Below are 20,539 nucleotides of genomic sequence, written 5' to 3'. Positions count from 1 at the left end.
AATGGAGGCTCAAGAGATACAGAAGCTAAGAGTAAATGGCCAGAGGCCAGCAGCCAGGAAGGGACATAACTGGGATATCAACATGGCTTTCAGGGACCCAAGTCTTTGTTCAAAGTGACTACACTGAAGTGGCCCCGCTCACCCCCACTCACCAGCTCCAGACCACAGGGAAAGCCCATAGTTTGAAAGTGTCACGGATGCCATCAGTGAGGATACCGCTAGAGGCACAAAGGCCCAGGACAGCACCTCCGGGGTCGTCTTTTGCACAAGTACCCTGGGAATGTTCAATAGGAAGTCTGCTAAGACGGAGGGAAAAGGGATCTTAAAGTAGTTCGACGACACATACAGAAGCACGTGGCTGTCCTCTCCTCCTTCCAGAGCAAGTTCTTTATTGTCCAACCGACCGACAATTGTTAAACGAGGCCTAGCACTGTACTAGGTACACCGTACTAAGCACAAATACAAAAGTATAGGACACAGTCCCTGCCCATTTGAGGCGCACAACTTAAATCTCTCAGGAACTGTTCCAGGGTTAAAAACCAAATCGGGACTTGGATGCCAGTATTGCAATGAACAGTCTTTAGGGTCAACATCTTACAGAAAAACATCACACCCCACGTTGATCGTGGCAGGAAATGTCTTCCTGGTAGTATCGACTTCATTATTATCAATAAACAAGGGTTACTTTAGTTCAAGTTCACCTTACATTCCCCTCCTCTGTAATTTGAATAAGAAGTTTTTTTGAAAAAGGACTTCTCAAGGGTCACGTAGTGGAAGTGCTCAGGTACACATCCGGTCAACAGCTGTCTGGCCAAACGAGCTCTAGACTACCATGTGAAACCAAGCTCACCTCCAGGCCATTTTCATGAACATTCTGAGGACCGCATAAAGCACGTTTCCACGTAGGACATTACTGCCATCCGGGAGGGGGAGCGGGCGCCGCAGAGAGCGGTCCGGAGGAGACATTTTCATACCAAAAGTGAGCACCGACTCAGGGGCAGTCACAGGGGTGGCCGGGAATTTCATCTCGACCCCAAAGGAAGCTCTCAACCCTCTCACTCGCAGAACTCACAGGTGTGTGGTTCTGGGAACAGAAACAGACCAAAACCGAAAGTTGAAGGGAGATCATGAACTTGGCGACGATTCCATCGCAGGAGTGAACCTCCCGCTTTGAGCACAGAACATTCAGCACGGGACAGAGAAGTGGGAGCAGCAGCCTCGGGAGCCTGAAACCTGAGAAGGGGAGACAGACGCAGGGACACACGCCTGCCCCTCCGCAGGACCCTGTGGCCAAGAACCTCGGCCTCCCGCTGGGTTACTTACCCCACATGGTCTCCATCGGGCAAATAAGAGGCAAACGGGAAGGAACTAGCATAAGGGAAGGACTGGACAATTTTCTAGTGTTATGGAGACTTGACACTCTAATGAAAAAGACCTCGAGTTCCTTTAAATGAAGCACATTCCACCAGGAAGAAAATAACTTAAGGGAAAAGTTCAGAGCTGAACTTCAAACCCGCAGGAAGCAAGTGCCTTTTTCCTCTTGAGGATCTTTTGCTTTAAAGCACTGACAAGTGAGTTGCTAGCTCTGGCAGTGATGGGCAAGAAGGACGGGACCTTCCTGCTTACAAAAGGACACCAGCGTCCAAGGGGACTCGAGCTGTGCGGAGACGCCAGCCCCGGCTCTGCCAGCTCCACTCAGCCCCCAGCCAGCTCCCCGCCTCCTGCCCGCTGTGGAGACGGCTCTGGCGAGCGCGCACCAGGAAGCCCCCGGGGGCCCTCCACCCGCGGCCAGGCTGAGCGCCGGAGCTATTGAAGTGGAAGGTAGCATTTCACATGTAACACTGGTTTTTCTTCAAACGTAAGACTGGTTTTCTTACAGCATGTATAAGGCACAGTGTGAGAAAGCTGCTCCCGCTCCCAGCCACACACCCACACTCAGCTCCTCGCACGCACGCACGCACGCACACAGAAGAGGCCAGCTGACTTTGCCACAACGCACGGGGAAGGGATCGCTTCCGATCACTTCTGGTTTTTGAGCTGGTTGGAGAGCCAGTCCAGGCCTTCGTAAAGCCCATCTCCACTGGTGGCACAAGTGGCCTGAATGTACCAGTTTCTCTGGCGGAGGGAATGTAAGCCGAGCTTGTCTGTTATCTCCGCTGCGTTCATAGCATTCGGAAGATCCTTGAAAAAGAAAACCCGAAAGTCAGTTTTTAACGATGCATTTATATAACAAAATACTACGTTCTTCTCCCCAAACCTACCCCACCCCACAGTCTGAGCTCAGCTGGTCCTTAATCTCTCTCTCTCTCTGACCTCTCAACTCCACACTGGGTACCACCACTGGTTGTACCATCAAAACAGATGCAGAATCTGACCCCTCCTCAGCACCTCCGCAGATACCCTCCCGATGCCAGCACCATGACCTCTACCCTGGAGCACTGAAAGAACTTTCCTAATTGGTCCCCTTTCTTCTGCACTTGTTCCCCTCAAGTCTGCTCTCAACCCAGTGGTCAGGGGAAGAGCGAACCATTCTTTCAAAACCCGACAACAGCTCCGTCTCTCTCAGGGGGAGAGCCAGCGTCCTTGTGATGGTCTGCAAGGCCTTCGTGACCTGAGCCCCCGGGACCCCTCCCTAATTGTCCTGCTTAATCTTTTCAAATGCCGCAGTCACCATATGTTGCCACATTATAAAACTTACTTATTTGGTACGTGAATTACTTATCATCTGTCTCCTCTAACTAGAACCCAAGCTTGTTTACAAGCTTGTTCTCTGATATATTTCAAGTTCCTACAACTATGCCTGCCACGTAATGTAGATCTAGACATATTGATATGGATCTGGATATATTGATATGGATCTAGATATAGTGATATGGAATGACATCAAAGATAGGCTAAGGAAAAAAGCTGATCTCCAGAATGTAAATATGAATACAATCACATAACTGTTTACACAGGCATAGAACGTTGTAACTCTGGGAAAAGAAGAAATTCAACAATGTTTTACCCTGAAGAGTGAGGCTAGAACATTTCACTTGGTATTCTGAACTGCTGGCATGTTTATACCACGGGCATGTTCTGTTTTTATAATTAAAAAGAACAAGCGTCATTTTCTTTTTGAAAGTCCATTGTGCTCACTAGTGACATCGAACCCAGCAGTAGGGTAATCACTGAGTGATGACCCGGCCACCATTTAAAATCATGATTACAAAGAGCTGGATGGCAAGAGAAAAAGTGACACACAGGATGCAACACAGTCAGAAGAGCGAGAGCTCAGTCACATAACGAATGTGTTCATGGAGGAGAAAGTGGATGGAAACACACCACAATTGACTGAGGTTATCTCGGGCTGGTACGTTCCACAACTCTACCTTCTTTTCCAAGCTTAGTTCAGCTTTGAGTCCCGAGGTGGGACGGCTCTACACTTGGCCCTCCTCCCACTCTTCCTTTACTGCTTTCCATTACATTTATGTAGAAGACCCTTCTCCTCCTGGAAGATAGGCCCCCTATGATGCAACCATCTCCTCCCTCACCGCCCCCGCCCGCTCTGTTCCAGCTGTATTGGCTGCCTTGCTATTTTTGGCCCCACATGGCTCCCTTCCTGCTGGCCTTCAGGTCTTCTTCTCAAATGTCATCTTATGATGGAGGAATCCTGGCCCTTCCCCACATCTATCCTCCACTCTTCCAGCAGACACATTACATATTATTTACCGACTGACTCTGCTTGCGCTAGAATGCAAACTCCATGAACACAGGGATTTTTGTCCGTCTTGCTGCTCACTGCTACAACACCAATACCTAAAACAATGCCTGGATCTTAGTAGATGCTCAATTAATATTTGTTGCATGAATGAATAGAAGACATAAGCTAAAAAGGAGGTGCATAGGGGGCGCCTGGCTGTCTCGGGGTTGTGAGTTCAAGCCCCATGTTGGGCCTAGAGCTTACTTTAAAAAAAAAAGAGAGAGAGAGGTGGGGGGTAAGGTGGGAAGGTTACAGTAGAGACTAGAGAGAGAGGAAGGCAGATATCTAATTTAAGTATCCATATTTTTAAGTGAACATCTGACAGAAATTTCAGTCCCGGTATTCAGAAAGCCAACAACATACCTGTTTATTTACAAACACCAATAAAACTGCATCTCTGAGCTCATCTTCTGCCAACATTCTAGTTAGTTCTTCTCGGGCCTCGTTGACCCGCTCTCTGTCATTACTGTCAACCACGAAAATCAGACCTGGAAAGAAATCACAAGCCTGTTGGTAATCTGAACCTGGAAAGGGGAACTGTTTATACGTCCTTACAGCTTCTCCCTACTTATGTGTATGGTTTCACCGAAAGCAATCCATAAGGAAGGACATCTAATCTCCAGAGTCAGGAAGGCTGCTGCACATTCAACCCACCTACCTTTTCAGAAGCATCACAGGCCTTCACCAGATTAACAGAAACAAGAATATAGAGAGAAAAGGTTAAGGTTCATGCTTTATTACCTTGCTTCTACATCATGCCTACATAATGAAGTCCCAATAAAAACAAAGGACATCAAAGTTCAGAGAAGCATCCCAGGTTGGCAAGGCTCAAATGATGTTACACATCTGGCACACATCAGCGTGCCAGAGGTAATGCAGTGTTTTCTCCGTGTGCAAAGGACCATGGAAGCTTTGTGTCTGGTAACTCCCAGACCTCGCCCTATGTGTCTCTCCCTTTGGCTGGTTCATTTGTATCCCTGTGCTATAACAAAACTGTAATTCTAAGTATCTCGCTTTCCTGAGTCCTGTGAGTCATTCTGATGAATTACCGAACCTGAGGGGGTCGTGGGAACTGCTGAGTTTGCAGCCAGCCCATGAGAAGTGAGGGTGGTCTGGGGACCCCATTTACGGCTGGTGCCTGCAGTGAGGGAGTCTTGTGCCTCTGACCTGTGAAGTTTGGCCCAACTCCAGGTAGCTGGTGTCGGGAAATCTTTGTAGGATCCCACACTAGAGAGAGCATCAGGGGATCCCCAGGAAGCAAGAGACAGGTCGAAGAAAGATACCACCACACTGTGTGGAAGCAAAGGTAGAAACCTGCACAGAGCTGGTTGCTGCTACGTTGGCTGGAGGAAGCACTGGGCCAAGATGATTCCCTGGGAAAACCTACTCACGCCCAAATAGAGAACGGGGAAGACCGTCTTCGCAGCCGTCCGTGTATAGTAAAGTACATAATGATAGTAAGAACTTGGTGGTTAGCTGACAATAAGCCCTCCGTGCGACAAAAACGTGAAGCGGCTGCCAGAACTAATATGCTCTCAGGCTGTATCGAGAGCAGTGTCGGCAGCTCAGTTTCTGGGGTATGGGCGATAAAAAGCCTTCTCTATCGTGTGTCAGTCAGAACATCCTGTGAAGATTACATGGTCGCTGCAGGACCCCACGCTCTACAACGCAGGCGCACTGGAAGGATTCAAAGAAAGACTAGGACGGCAGAGGAACTAGAGACGATGTCAGACGAAAAAGAACTGACATAACCGGGATATTTTATCTCGAGAAAAGACTCACTGGGGGACTGACAGCTGTCTTCAAATATCTAAGAGTTCATGCCATAAAGAGAGGTTCAACTGGTTTCATATAGCTCTATAAGTACCCTGAAGATCAGTGGGTACAAACTACAGGACATCAACAAAGAGTCAACAAAACTGAAGACGCAACGGGCTGCCTCGGGAGGCCTCCCTGTCGCTGGGGAGATTTGTGCCCCGCTTCAGCCACAGCTTATGGGGACACTGCCAAAGGGACCTTCCCGGTAGCAGAAGTGTAGCATGAGAGGATGACTTCTTGGCTGCCTCCAACACGGATTTCACAGAGATGTCAGGAGGGAGAACCGGCGCTGGCCCTCTGCCCCTTTCCTCCTGCTTCCCAGGCCCACCCGACAGCTGCCTGGCCAGCTGCTCTGGGGTGGCCCACTCCTCAGACAGGAGCTCCCACGGCTTCGGGGTGCTCGGGTGCTGCACCCGAGCCAAAGTCCCGTCTGTTATATCACATCAGATTAAAACAATGCAGAACATCCAAAACTTCTCCCGAAGATGCAATATTCTACCAATAGTATAACCAGGTCTCTGATCATAACTAAGCAAACAAGGTTATCCAGAAATTCGAGGAGATCCTTAGTCTCCAAAGCAGAGTTGACAGGGTGGGAGCAGACGTAGAATCCCTTCACCATTCCTGATAGAAACAAAGGTTTATAAATATCAGGGCCCACTTTATACTGCTTTCACATAAATCCTGATCTGAGAAACAAAAGAATCTAGCATCAGACTGACTCTACTTTTGAACGGGGAGAACCTAGAAAAGATCATTTTACACATGAATGGTACACTACAATTTGTTTTAAAAGGCCGGGAGGCTGGGGCACCTGGGTGGCTCGGTGGGTTAAGCATCCGACTTTGGCTCAGGTCATGATCTCACGGTCCATAAGTGAGTTCGAGCTTGGCATTGGGCTCTGAGCTGACATGCAGAAAATATCTTTGGACAGATGTGCAAAAAAACAGAAGTGCTGGTCTACGGAGGGAGAACTGGGTGGTTAGGAGACAGGAAGGAGACAGTGGTATTTCATTATACACTTTTATTTCTTTTGGAAATTTGAACCGTATAAATGTATGACCATTTAACAAATTAAAATTACTACACCTACAATCAAGGAGAAAAACCTTAAAAAAAAAAAAAAAAAAGAGAAAAATCTGTCCACGTGAGAACTAATGGACCATTTTATGCACTCTATGTAATATAATCAACTAAGAAATCACATAAACTATTCAAATTCCAATCTATACAAGGGAAGCCTAGTGAAGACAGTCAAATGTCTTAATGGAGAGCTAAAAGCTATCATTTAGTCTGTCATACTCAACATACTGATGAAGAAAATTTAAATAATAAAAGACAGCCTGACCTTTGAGAAGCTGGCAGAAGAAAAAGAGGCAGCATCCAAGGCCACTCAGAACTGAGATGCCTGGACCCACCACAGACAGCAAATCCATTCTTCAAACACTCCCCATTCGCTAATCTCATGAGCAGTCTAAATTACGCACCGCAAGGTCCTAGAACACAGCCAGGTACCTGCCATCAAAGCAACAGTCGCTGGAGTTCAATTAAACTGGACTTGTTAAGAATAGAAGATTGAAAACAAAAAGGCACTTCAACTCGGTGACTGAAGGTGACAGCACTGAATCAGGCAGGCAAAAGGAATCCTGCCAGAGAATGAGGAAGTAAAACCTCTCACAATTTGGGCTCTGTGATGGGGTAATTTACATGTCAACTTGACTGGCCAACGGGGTGCCCAGACATGTGGTCAAACGTTTTCTCTGGGTGTGTCTGGGAGGGGTTTCTGGATGAGGTTAATGACATCTGAATCAGCAGACTGAGTACAGCAGACTGCCTTTCCCAGCGGGAGTGGGCCTCTCCAGTCCACTGAAGGCCTGAAGAAAAGAAAAGAGTGAGAGAAGTCCCTGCCTGGCCATCCTGGAACTGGCCTCCAGGACTTCTGGCTCTGGACTGGAACTTCCAGCATCAGCCACCCTGGTTCTCCTGCTTGCTAAATGCAAATCCTGGGACTGCTCAGCCTTTGTAACCACGTGAGCCAGTTCCTTATAATAAATCTGAGATATATGTATATATATATATTTATAGATATATAGATATATAGATATATATATTTCCATCCATCCTATTGGTTCTGTTTCCTCTGGAGAAGCCAGACTAATACAGGCTCCTAGCCTACTACCATCTAACCACCGAACAAAGCATTTTACAAAATCAATCTCATTCAAGCCAAATGATCCAACACAGGAGGTGGTACCTCCATTTTATAGATAAGGAAACTGAGAAAAGATTACTTAACCCTCCCAAGGTTTCATAGCAGAGCCGTGGTTCAGACCCACGCTTTCTAGATTTATTGACTAATGAGGAATTGCATCCGTCTGGCCATTATGGCAAGTACCAACCCAAGATAAATGAACACTCTTGAGTATCAGAAGGTATACTGTCTGCAGCGGATTGAAACAGAGATATAAAAATATAACAGTCATCATGCAAGTTGCTAGGTTATCAAGTCAGTTCTCTGAAGATCAATAAAGGTAAAGAATTAAGCACTTTTTCTGCCTTTCTTATATAAACTATATTTCAGAGAAACCAAATATTTGATGGGAGTTCTCTGTTTAGAAGGATTTCAGCTAACAAATACAACTGAAATGACACGATCTAGAAAAATCACCATTCTGTAACTCTAATAACAGATCTAGCAGTCTTCCACGAATGCTAGAATCACTCAGTGAAAGGCAACTTTATTTTGGGAGAAGTATGCTGAAACCATCTGAATCCATTTAGCATCACTAAAAGTGGGACAACCAGGCCTGTGTTAAGATGTGATACAACAGGAAGTACTTAGCACCACTTCTGAAGTATTCTTGCCGCCAATATGAACCAGAATGTAACCACACCTCTAGAACAAACTACCATTTTACAAGATATCCATAGACAAATTAAGTAACACTACAATAATCAGCCAAATCCAAAATGCAGGATAAACATCTAACAAAAAATGACGCAGGAAAAAAAGAGGTGGGGAGAAGATCTGTTTTAGAGTAAGAGACTAAAGGGACGTAACCATGAAACGCAATGTGTGAACTTTGGTTCCCAATGCAAACAAATCAAACATAGAAAGGACATATCTGACCCACCTGGAGAAACTTGAATACGGGCTGGGTACTTGTCATTAAAGAATTAATACTAATTTTGGGGGTGTGATAATGGCATGGAGATTATGTTCAGAAAAAAAGGCTTTATCGGTTTAAAATGAAAACTGAAGGATACATGAGCAAAAGGTATCACGTCTGGGCTTTGCTAGAACATACTCTGCAAAATGCTAATAAACTGTTGAAGCTGGGCAATGGGTACAAGGGGGGTTCATTCTGCATCCTCTCCTCCTTATATCTTTTGAAGTTTCCACTAACAACAACAACAAGTGTGTGTGTGTGTGTGTGTGTGTGTGTGTGTGTATACATACACACATATATGTTTACACGCACACACAGCATTTTAAGAAAAAAAATATACAATTTACTTTAAAGGCTGAGAAAATAGCTGCAAATGAAGTGAAGTGCTACAACAATGATCTAAAACATAAAGAGCCAGCAGGCTTGGGCACTGGGTGTGACAAGACCGACAAATACAGGCCTTTATTATGAGCCGCATGCAATGAAAACACCACCAGTAGTAGAATCTGCAAAATTAAGACTCCAAATAAGTTCTAAAGCGAGCGTGAAGATGCCATCTGGTTATGATTCTACATGAGAATCAGGGTGTAAACAGCTATGTGAACAGTTTATGGATATCTTGACAGGCAACATTCTAGAAGGTAGTATTTATCCAACACAAAATCCATGGAAAAAACCTCAAAAAGATTGATGATGGGTGTGGACCCATTAGAACCCCAACTTCTAAGAAACCAGTGATAAGGAAACAAGGCAAGGATCTGGGATATGCATGTCGATTCCTACACCTCTAGAATAGCAGGGCAACAGGGAGGGACTGTGGCCACACAAGACGCTGGCATCTGGGGTTCCAGCCACGCCTGTTCATTTCTTTCCCTCCAGAGGCATGATTCTTAGATATTCTCAACAGGTTTAAAAGAGCTTACTGAATCCAAATTCTTCAAATACCGGTACTTCATCTAACATACATACAATTCTCAATGAACCAAAAGACAAAATTCATCAGGATAGCCCTTTTTTAACGAATCTGGATTAAGAGAAGTTTTCTAGGTAGGGCATTAATGCCCAAGCACCTTTTTTAGAAAGGCAGGGACCATTTTCCAAAAAGAAACCTCCCCAGGAAGTGTAAGTGGGTCATTGGAAGAGAAGGAACGACTGACAGTCCAAACAGAGCAGAGCACAAGGTTTTGCCACGAGCATCCAACTTTAGACGCATTTAATACAAATGGTTCCAAGGCCACAGACTGGATAACCTTTACCTTGGGTGTTCTGGAAATAATGTCGCCACAAAGGTCTGATTTTGTCCTGGCCACCAACATCCCAGACTGTGAAGCTGATATTTTTATATTCTACCGTTTCCACATTGAAACCTAAATTGGGAAGACGGAGAAAATTGTTAATGAAGACTTCTGTTGGCTGAACGATTTCAATGAATTTCAGCTAACATTTGGACAGTACTTTTAATTTACAAAGCAACTTGCTAGTCAAAGATCTATAGCTTACAGGGGGCGCTGGGCTGGCTCAGTCGATAGAGCATGCAACGCTTGATCTCAGGATAGTGTGTTCAAGCCCTACTCTGAGCCTAGAGCTTACTTAAAAAAGAAGAAAAGATCTATGGCTTACAAAACCGAGTATGTTAGCTCGCTCTTTCACTCATCACCTTCTCTACTCTCTCCAGACTCAAACCTCACACATCCTCTTCTTTTCTCTCAGCAGATCTTACAGTGCACTTCAGAGCAAACAGAAGCCACTAATGGGACGACTTTCACCTCCCACCAAACAGTGTAGAAACCTACCTACACCTTTCCCCACCCTTTGCTTCCCTCCTTGGAACAACAGAAGAGGGCCACTATCCAATGTCAGTTCTAACCACTCATACCGCCAGACCTTGGGCTGCTCTCCCCCGCTCTCTGAAATCCCCACCCTGTTCTTCTTAGCACGCTTAAATCTTTACATCTTTCAAAAAAAGCCCTTCCGTGACTCCACATCTTGAACTGCTACCACCCTCTATTTTCCCTGTTAAAGCCAAACTTCTCCGAGAATAGTTACATTCACTGCACCTACTGTGTCACCTTGTACCCTAGAAAACCTTGGTTCTGCCCCACCATGTTACAGACCTGGCGTTGCCGAGGCAAGTAGTGACCGGCATGTCAATAAATCCAACAGATGCTCTTTGGTTCTTAGGTAATTTGACTTCACATCTGACACTACTGCTCACTCCTTCCTTGAAACTCTTCCCTGGTTTCCCATTCTCCTTCTAATTCTATGGCTGAACCTTCTTGGTCTACTTAGTGAGCTCAACCACATTTAATTGATCCTTAGATGATGGACTTCTAGGACTCTGTACTGCCCCATCCATTCTCTTCTTTCCACATCCCCAGAGGTAATCTCCTTCCCTCCTGGGGCTGTATCACCATTTTTGTGCTAATGACTCAAATTTACATGATCTGAACCCAGATCTCTTGAGCTTCAGGTCCATAATCCAACCTTCTATCCAACATCTTTGGTTAAATGTCTCAAAGGCTCCGGTAAGGCAGTACGTCAAAACTGAACTTAAGATCCCCACCCCTCTAACCTGCTCCTCTCCTAGCTACCCCTGCACCCCTTCATCCCACAAGCTGGAAATCTGGAAGGCATCACTGACACTTTCAACTCTCTCACCCCTAAAATTCTCATTATGGGGGCACCTGAGTGGCTCAGTCGGTTAAGTGTCCGACTTCGGCTCAGGTCATGATCTCGCGGTTCACGAGTTTGAGCCCCGGGTCAGGCTCTGTGCTGACAGCTCAGAGCCTGGAGCCTGCTTTGGATTCTGTGTCTCCCTCCCTCGCTCTCTCTGCCCATCCCCCACTCACACTCTGTCCCTCTCTCATTGTCAAAAATAAGTAAAAATTTTTAATAAAAAAGAATTCTCATTATCAAATCTTATCTGTCCAACCTCCTAAATATCTAATAGTCACCCTAACCCATGAAACTGTCATTTCTTGCCTCAATTATTGAAGCAACCTAACTAACCTAGCAGCAGCCACTCTTCCTCTCTGTCCACTACCATTTTCTAATCAAAACTCTCAAAACACATGTGGTCATATCACTTCCCTACACATTCATGCTTGATTGAAATATTTAAAATAAGGGGGGAAAAGTAATCTCTTTGGCTTCCCACACCCAAATCTCAAACATGACTGTTGAGGCCTACCACAACCTGGGACTGCTCACTTTCCAAATCTCACTTTGAGTCAAGCCTGGTTTTCGCGAGGGGCTCTCACTACATTGCAGAAATCTCAATTCTTGCTAAATAAATGCATAATTTCAATGCCATTCTAAAGCAAAGAGGGAAAGGAAGTGGGATAGGAAACTTAGCAAAACAATCTTAAATGTAATCTGGAAAAATAAGTAAGCATAACCAAGAACTCTCTGAAAACAGGTAACAAATTACTTTTAAGATATTAGGGGTGCCCAAATGGCTCAGTCAGTTAAGTGTCTGACTCTCGGCTCTGGCTCAAGTCATGATCTCACGGTTTCGTGAGTTTGAGCCCCGCATGAGGCTCTGTGCTAATGGTGCGGAGCCTGCTTGGGATTCTCATTCTCTGTCTCTGTCTCTCTCTCCACCCCCCTGTCTCTACCCCTCCCCCGCTCACACTGTGTGTGTGTGTGTGTGTGTGTATGTGTGTGTGTGTCTCCAAATAAATAAATAAACAAAAAAAATTTTTAAAGATATTATCAAACCTTAATAATACTTGAAATAATTAAGTTCAAATGACGACAACAGGGGGTTGTCCAGAAGGACACACACACCCATGAAAACTTAATATATGACAAAGAAGGCATTTAAAATCAGTGTGGAAACACTAGCCAATAAATGGTGGAGAGCTGTCTATCCCTGCACGTGTCCTATACACATGTGACTGTCTGGATTTAATTGAAATTAAAAACGTGGGCTCCTCAATCGCACTAGCCACATTTCAAGCGCTCAAGAGCCACTTGCGGCTATGGCTATCAACCTGGACAGTGGTCACAGAACACTTCCATCACTGCAGAATGTTCTACTGGACAGCACTGGCCTTCTCATTTGAAAAATATAACTAGGGGCACCTGGGTGGCTCAGTCGGTTAAGCGGCCAACTTCGGCTCAGGTCATGACCTCTCAGCTTGTGAGTTCGAGCCTCGCTTCGGGCTCTGCTGACAGCTCAGGGCCTGCAGCCTGCTTCGGAGTCTGTGTCTCCCTCTCTCTGCCCCTTCCCCAGCTCACACTCTGTCTCTCTCCCTCTCTCTCAAAAATAAATAATTAAAAAAAACAAAATAAAAATAAAAATAAATATAACTAAATCCCTAACTTACTTGTAACAGAAAAATAAACTTCAAGTAAATATTTCAATGTTTTTAAAAATGAAATAAAAATAATGCAAAAAAAATAATAACGCATTATTATTAGCAGTAGAAAATATTGGTGAATACTTTTATGACCCCAGATTGAGGGAGACCTTTCTAAAAATGATACCAAACCTAAAAAAAGAAAAAAATTGGTAAATTTGGCTACCTAAAATTCTGTATGGCAAAACACAGAAAAAAAGAGGTTGAAAGACCATCAACTGGAAAACCAGCATGGGACAAGACTTGTTCCTGACCCATAATGTCCTTCTTCAAATCGGTAAGAGACATATAAACATGCCAACAAAAAGAAAAAACCCTAGAACCATATTAAAATCAAGTCACAGAAGAGCAAATACAAAAGACCCACTGATGTTTGAATATATTCACTTACAATAGAAGAAATCCCAATAAAAATCAGTGTTTTTTCTCTATCAGATCGGCAAATTCCCTGGAGAAATTAACACTTTTTAGTAGCTGCTGACACAACCTTTTTGGTGAGTGTGTACCCATATTAAATGTACGTTGTTTTTAAGTAAACTCTACGCCCAATGCGGGGCTCAAACTCACAACTCCAAGATCAAGAGTCACATGCTCCACTGACTGAGCCAGCCAGCCCCCCCTAAATGTACATTGGTTTTAACATAGCAATCCCTCCTCCAGAAATCACTGCAAGGAGAAAACTTTGCAAAAATGTTAAAGATGCTTACTTCAGCATCACTTACAAAGAACAACCATCAGTGGAAATTCATTAAAATATAGCTACAATGGAATACTATCCAGTTATTAAAATGCGATGTTCGGGGCGCCTGGGTGGCTCAGTCGGTTAAGCGTCCGACTTCAGCTCAGGTCACGATCTCGCGGTCCGTGAGTTCGAGCCCCGCATCGGGCTCTGGGCTGATGGCTCAGAGCCTGGAGCCTGCTTCCGATTCTGTGTCTCCCTCTCTCTCTGCCCCTCCCCAGTTCATGCTCTGTCTCTCTCTGTCCCAAAAATAAATAAACGTTAAAAATTAAAAAAAATAAAAAATAAAAATAAAATGCGATGTTCATCTGTATCAGTCGTTAGGTAAGCCCCCAAACTTAGTGACTTAGAATAATGATTCCCTCCATCACCACCACCAATTCTGTGGGTTGCCTGGGTTTCCCCCCGTAGTACATTCAGCCAAGGAATCCCCTGGGGGCTGGGCCAGGCTTCTCTCTCTCCAGGTAGTCTTTTCATTCTCAAGGAACATCGGGCTTCCTCTTCTGAAGGTGGCAGTGTTCCAGAAGTGCCAGCCCCAGGGCAAAAGCACTAACTTCATCTTTGCTTGAATTACATTTGTTGATGCTCCCTAAGCCAAAGCAAGCCTGTGGCCAAGCTGAGCATCACAGAAGGGAACTGCATATGGGCGTGGAGAGGAATGATGCATTGGGGGCCATTAGTTTAATGATCTACCACAAGGTTGGTATCCAATTCATTCACCAAACATTTACTGGACAGGGGTGCCCGAGTGGCTCAGTCAGATAAGTGCCCCACTCTTGACCTGATTTTTGGCTCAGGCCACGATTTCATGGTTCCTGAGTTCGAGCCCCACGCTGCACTCTCCACGCGGAGCCTGGCTGGGATTCAATCTCTCTGACCCTCCCTGCCCCCCGGCTGGCTCATGTGTGCGCATGCATGTGCTCTCTCTCTCTCTCTCTCTCTCAAAATAAATAAATAAACTTAAAAAAAAATATATATATATATTTATGGGGTGTGTGTGTGGCTCAGCCAGTTAAGTGTCAGGCTCTTGATTTCCGCTCAGGTCATGAAATCGAGCCAGCATCGGGCTTTGTGCTAACAGCATGGAGCCTGCTTGGGATTCCCTCTCCCTCTCTCTCTGCCCCTTCTGTGTGTTCTCTCTCAAAATATGTAAAATAAACTTTAAAAATTATCTCAAAAATAAGTAAACTTAAAAATAGTTACTGGACGACTATGTGCCAGGCATTTTGCCAGGGGCTTGGGAACAGTGGTGAAAAAGACAGACATGGTTCCTGCCCTTATCTCACACACACACACTGTTGGAAGGAAGACAAGTGAGCAAGCAATGACAAATGTGTTGAGAGTTACTAAGAAGTTCAAGTTACTATGGAAACTTTTACCAGGGGAAAACCAGTCCAGGGTATCAGGAGAGGTGTCCCTGAGAAATAATGTGTAAACTAAGACCAAAAGAATGAGCTGGCATTAGCTACATAAAGGGGGAGGAGGCTAAGGAAGAAAGCGGGAAAGCATTCCACAGGGAGGAAATAACAAGAGAGATCCAAATATACTGTCTAATGCAGAGTAAGGTGGAAAACAGCACACATATGATTTTACAAAAATATTTACCAAAATCTTTTTTTTTGTTTTAGGTTTATTTATTTTGAGACAGAGAGAGAACAAGGAAGGGGCAGAGAGAGAGGGAGAGAAAGAATCTCAAGCACGCTTCATGCAGTCAGTGCAGACAGAGCCCAACACGGGGCTCGATCTCAAGAACCCTCACAAACCACGAGATCATGACCTGAGCCAAAATAAAGAATCGGACACTTAATCGACGACTGAGCCATCCAGATGCCCCTTCACCAAAATCTTCATGGTACAGTGTTTTTAACACTTGTTTATGTTTTGCTGTAGGTCTGATATCATGGAAGCATGAATTATTTTTATAATTGGAGAAAACCACACAATTCTGCTATTTTCATTTGGGACTGATGACATTTTTTTAAAATTGTGGGTATGAACGTTTTGTCCATCTGGTTTCCTCCTTCTCCAAATGTTGCAATCTCTGAAACCATTGCCCAAGTTGGAAGTCGATCCTTTGGTTCCTGTGACTAATCCAACATTCAGAATGCTACTGACTTCACACATCATCCTGGGGAGCCTATTCTTACGTGGAAGTTTGGATCTAGAGGCAGTTCAAAAGGCAGAGATCAAGTCCTGTCAAACCTGCCTTTGCAAAATCCCTAAATGGCCCACAAAACACAGTGCCGGGGTGCAGGGATAACTACACTGCCATGTCGTCCTCCAGCATTGGAATAAATCAGATTCTTCAGCTGGACACCAACTCAAGCAACTGGTTTGAGCCAGAGTGAAGAAAATCACACTGCATCTTTAAACCTAGAAGCATACTTCCTGCGGACATGCTTCCCCTTAGAAAGGCCAGCTGGAAGGAAGTCTGACTGAAGAGGCAACAGTAATTGCCAGCTCCCATCTCAGGCTGAGGCTGGGACACACACTGAGTGGAAGAGAGGACATACCTGCCCTCCCGGTTTGTTTGTTTGTTTTAAGATTGTATCTTTAAGTGATCTCCACATGGGACATGAGGGTCAAACTCCCAACACCCAAGATCAAGAGTCCCAAGGAGCCTGCTATGGAATCTGTGTCTCCCTCTTTCTCTGCCCTTCCCCTGTTCACGCTGTCTCTCTCTCCTTCAAAAATAAATCAACATAGGGACACCTGGGTGGCTCAGTAGGTTAAGTATCCAACTTCGGCTCAGGTAATGATCTCACAGTTCATGAGTTCAAGCCCCGCATCCTGCTCTGTGCCGACAGGTTGGAGCCTGGAGCCTGCTTCAGATTGTGTGTGTCTGTCTGTCTGTCTCTCTCTCTCTCTGCCCCTTTCCCTGCTCGTGCTCTGTCTCTCAAAAATAAACGTTAAAAAAATTTTTTTAAATAAATAAATAAACGTTAAGATTTTATCTTCATGTGATCTCCACATCCAACCATGAGCCATGAGGCTCAAACTCACAATACCCAAGATGAAGAGTCCCAAGCTCTACCAACCAAGCCAGCCAGGTGCCCCTGCCCTCCCTGTTTTAATCATTATCTTTTTCCTTTTTTTGCCAAGCAGATAGGGTTAAGTGTGCTTAAACCGAAATGTGTTCATTTGAATGCCCTGTAAACCTAGCAATGTCCTAGAGATGCCAGGGAACAACTAAGAAATTCTATACCACCTAATTTTGGCCTCAAAAAGTTTATGCTCTTGGGGCAGACAAAATTTTCAAAAAAAGTATTTAGTAATAGGGATGCCTGGGTGGCTCAGTCGGTTAAGCATCTGACTTCAGCTCAGGTCATGATCTCACAGTTCGTGGGTTCAAGCCCCACATCAGGCTCTGTACTGAGAGTATGGAGCCTGCTTGGGATTCTCTCTGTCCCGCTCTCTCTGCCCCTCCCCCATTCACACTTTCTCTCAAAACGAATAAACTTAAAAAAAAAAAGTATCCAATAACAAAAAAGCATGCGAAAGTATAACATACTAAGTTGTAAATTGGTCTTGTCACAGGTCCTGAACATACCTATTGTGGGGATGGTAGTCACAATCTCTCCCAGTTTCAATTTATACAAGATGGTGGTTTTTCCAGCCGCATCCAAACCCACCATAAGAATCCGCATCTCTTTTTTCCCAAATAGACTTTTAAACAGTTTTTCAAAAACGTTCCCCATTGTGACTGAATTCTGTTACCTGAAAAGAAAGGCAAATTAAGTAACTGTTCTTTGCAGAAATATGGAAACGCCATACATAAAATACAAGTCTCTGTCAGAAGTGGCTCCTAGTAAAATTTAAACAATTTTAAGTATAATTTGGCCAATAAAGAGAGAGTAGTGTATCTAATTTTCAAAAGTAGGGGCGCCTGGGTGGCTCAGTCGGTTAAGCGTCCGACTTCAGCTCAGGTCACGATCTCACGGTCCGTGAGTTCGAGCCCCGCATCCGGCTCCGGGCTGATGGCTCAGAGCCTGGAGCCTGCTTCCGGTTCTGTGTCTCCCTCTCTCTCTGCCCCTCCCCCGTTCATGCTCTGTCTCTCTCTGTCTCAAAAATAAACGTTACAAAAAAAAAAAAGGGAAATTCAACTAAGCTTTTTGATGTCTTGCCACAAAATTCTCTTTTTTCCTTGCAGCACTCAAATGGGATAATGGAAACACAGTCAATGATACCACTACGGCAGCAGGCTTTGGTCACCCTAAGTATGGAAGCCATGCCACAACATATACATCTACACTCTCTTGAAATGAGAACTAATGAAGGACAGAACCAGTGTATTTTTTTTAATGTTTTTATTTATTTTTGAGACAGAGAGAGACAGAGCATGAGCAGAGGAGGGGCAGAGAGAGGGGGAGACACAGAATCCGAAGCAGGCTCCAGGCTCTGAACTCTCAGCACAGAGCCTGAGGCGGGGCTTGCACTCACAGACCGCGAGATCCTGACCTGAGCGGAAGTCGGACGCTTCACCGACTGAGCCACCCAGGCGCCCCAGAACCAGTGTATTTTACTGGATGTGAAGCAAAGTCCTTAAGGCAGGTTAAGTATCAGTATCTCTTAGAAATTTAGTAGTTGCCTTTGGCTAGCAATCAGTATCAATATCCAGAAAAGAACCTACAAAATTTTCAGAGGGGAGGAAATAGGGCATTGAGCCACCGCACTGCTAATAGAGAAACTGGGCAAAGAGTTGAGGAGATCCCATAGCATCCAGTGTTGACATCACCTGCCTCTCAACCAATTTTTTTTTACTTTTTGTTGAAATATAATTTACACACAGATAAAAACACACACGATAACCATACAGTTCAATGAAATGTCAGGAACCAATCATAAAAAGATGATTACCAGCGACCCAGAGCTCCTTGTTCCTCAATCCCAATCTTGACCTCCCAAAAGGTAATCACTATTATTGATATCTAACAGCATACATGTTCAATATTTTATTTTTTAGGAGAGTGCATGATAGATTCTATAAAGAAAGGCAAGGGTAAAGACAGACTAGCTTTGCAGGAATTTACAGTCTTTTAACACATCAGCCTATGAAGTGTAAACTTGACATTCTAAAGACTTAAAATAGTACTGTGTCTGAATCTCGAACCAAGCTCCTCAAAGTCTACAAAGATTCTCCCACCCCCCCCCCCCAATCCTTGTTATAAAGACTATGATTTTCCAGTTAAACTGCTAAACAAAGAAAAACTTTACTCCCTGGCAGAGCAGAGAGAAAATGCAGTAAGGACTGCCAATCTCATTCATCTGGACCCTAGTGACCTCAGAGGGGAGGTCACCAAATTCCAGAGGCCTCACGAATGAAATTCAACGGTTTCCCACAGTAGCCTAACACGTATGATGTCCAAGCATATACCATTCTGTTCCGCCATCAGAGAAAAGAAGCATTTATCCCGTACATAAATGAAGTAAAGATGAACTGCTACAACCAAAGAATGATGAATGCTTTTATCATTCACAGATGGTTTGTATGTAAAGTATACAAACGTCCAGGGCATTGCAGCAGTCAAAATCTTGTTGGGCGACAAAACTAGAGACGCCTTGTCTTTGTTTCCGAAAAAAACGCAAACCGCATAGATGAGAAAAACTGTAAGGAACGTGCTGGGAGTGGAGTGGGGAGGTACTTCCCACTTACACGTCCTTTGAGCCAAATACTCGTGCTCCGTTCCCCCTCCCAACCACACACAGTACACCACCTAGGTTTTCCCTCCTGCTTCTCTTTCCCTCTTCTTCCTCCTCATCTGCCAGAGGCTCCCAAATCCCGCTGCGTTTCTGGAAACCCTCTGGGGAAAACTATCCCCGATCCCGGCGCCTCTTTAGCACGTTCACCCTTCCCTGCCACAAGCACCAACTATCCATCAAGGAGGAACAGCGGCGAGACCCTCTGGGCGCGAACGAGAAGGGGGCGGGGGAGGGGAGCAAATGGGCGTGCGCGGCGGGCAGGCACGGGCTCCGGGTCCCCGGGAAGAACCCAGAATGCCTTTTCTGCCCGTCCGCCAGGCCGCTCCCTCTCAACCTGCCTGCCCTCGGGAGAGCGGAGGGTCACGGTGGACGCGCCAAGCTTCCCCCGGGTACCCGCAGCGCTGGCCCTACAGAAGGTGGAAAAGGGACAGGGAGCCCGACCCCTTTCCGCAGGCCAACCGCTGTTCTCTGGTTTCCTGGCCGCTGACGGTGCGGAAATCCAGCCAGGCCTTGAATGCTGCCGCCCCTTCTACCCAGCCGCACTTACCTTTACCTGCCGCCGCACAGGGCACCGTTACCCACACCACTGCCTTTCGGATTTCGGCTCCCCTCTGCAAAATGGCGACCGGCGCGGGGGCGGGAACGGCAGCCAACCAATCATCCATCGCCTCTTGGAGCTTTCGTACCAATGAGCTCGAAGTTCTGTGAGTGACGACATGTCTGGCCAATGCAAAGGATAATAAGAGCCTGGGCGGGAGGAGGCCCGCCCCTCGCGACCTAGGCGACGGCACGAAGCTCTGGAAATGCCGGGTTTATCTTCCAATGACAGCTCCCGGCTTCCAGGCAAGACACTCCCACATGCCCCGCCCCAGTGCCGCGCGCGACCAATCAGAAAAGTAAAAGGATTTCCGATTTGCTGCGCCAATCAACTCGGAAAAATCCTTGGGATTGAACTAACCCCGGGAGCATTGGAACCAACCGGGTGGGGGCATGTGGGCGGGGCCAA

The 20,539-nt window shown here is 45.5% G+C and overlaps 1 protein-coding gene across 2 annotated transcripts; it reads right to left on the bottom strand.

Annotated features, from left to right (window-relative positions):
* Positions 1-368: 368 nt before the first annotated feature.
* On the bottom strand, positions 369-20,169 carry LOC125927343 (ADP-ribosylation factor 2). 2 transcript variants are annotated; one of them, XM_049637619.1, is made up of 5 exons: positions 20,087-20,169; positions 17,384-17,550; positions 9,987-10,097; positions 4,106-4,230; positions 369-2,181 (listed from the first exon to the last, which is right to left on the bottom strand). In XM_049637619.1, the coding sequence occupies exons 2-5, from the start codon at positions 17,529-17,531 to the stop codon at positions 2,020-2,022; spliced, it is 546 nt and encodes a 181-aa protein (XP_049493576.1). In that variant the 5' UTR covers positions 17,532-17,550; positions 20,087-20,169; the 3' UTR covers positions 369-2,019. The 2 variants fall into 2 exon arrangements, with proteins under 2 accessions (XP_049493576.1, XP_049493577.1); XM_049637620.1 differs by having other exon boundaries at positions 20,081-20,167.
* Positions 20,170-20,539: the final 370 nt, after the last annotated feature.

This window comes from Panthera uncia, chromosome E1 (assembly GCF_023721935.1).
Source record: "Panthera uncia isolate 11264 chromosome E1, Puncia_PCG_1.0, whole genome shotgun sequence".
Classification (NCBI taxonomy): domain Eukaryota; kingdom Metazoa; phylum Chordata; class Mammalia; order Carnivora; family Felidae; genus Panthera; species Panthera uncia.
Note: the sequence above shows the minus strand (reverse complement) of the source record. Positions and strands in the feature narration are given on the sequence as shown.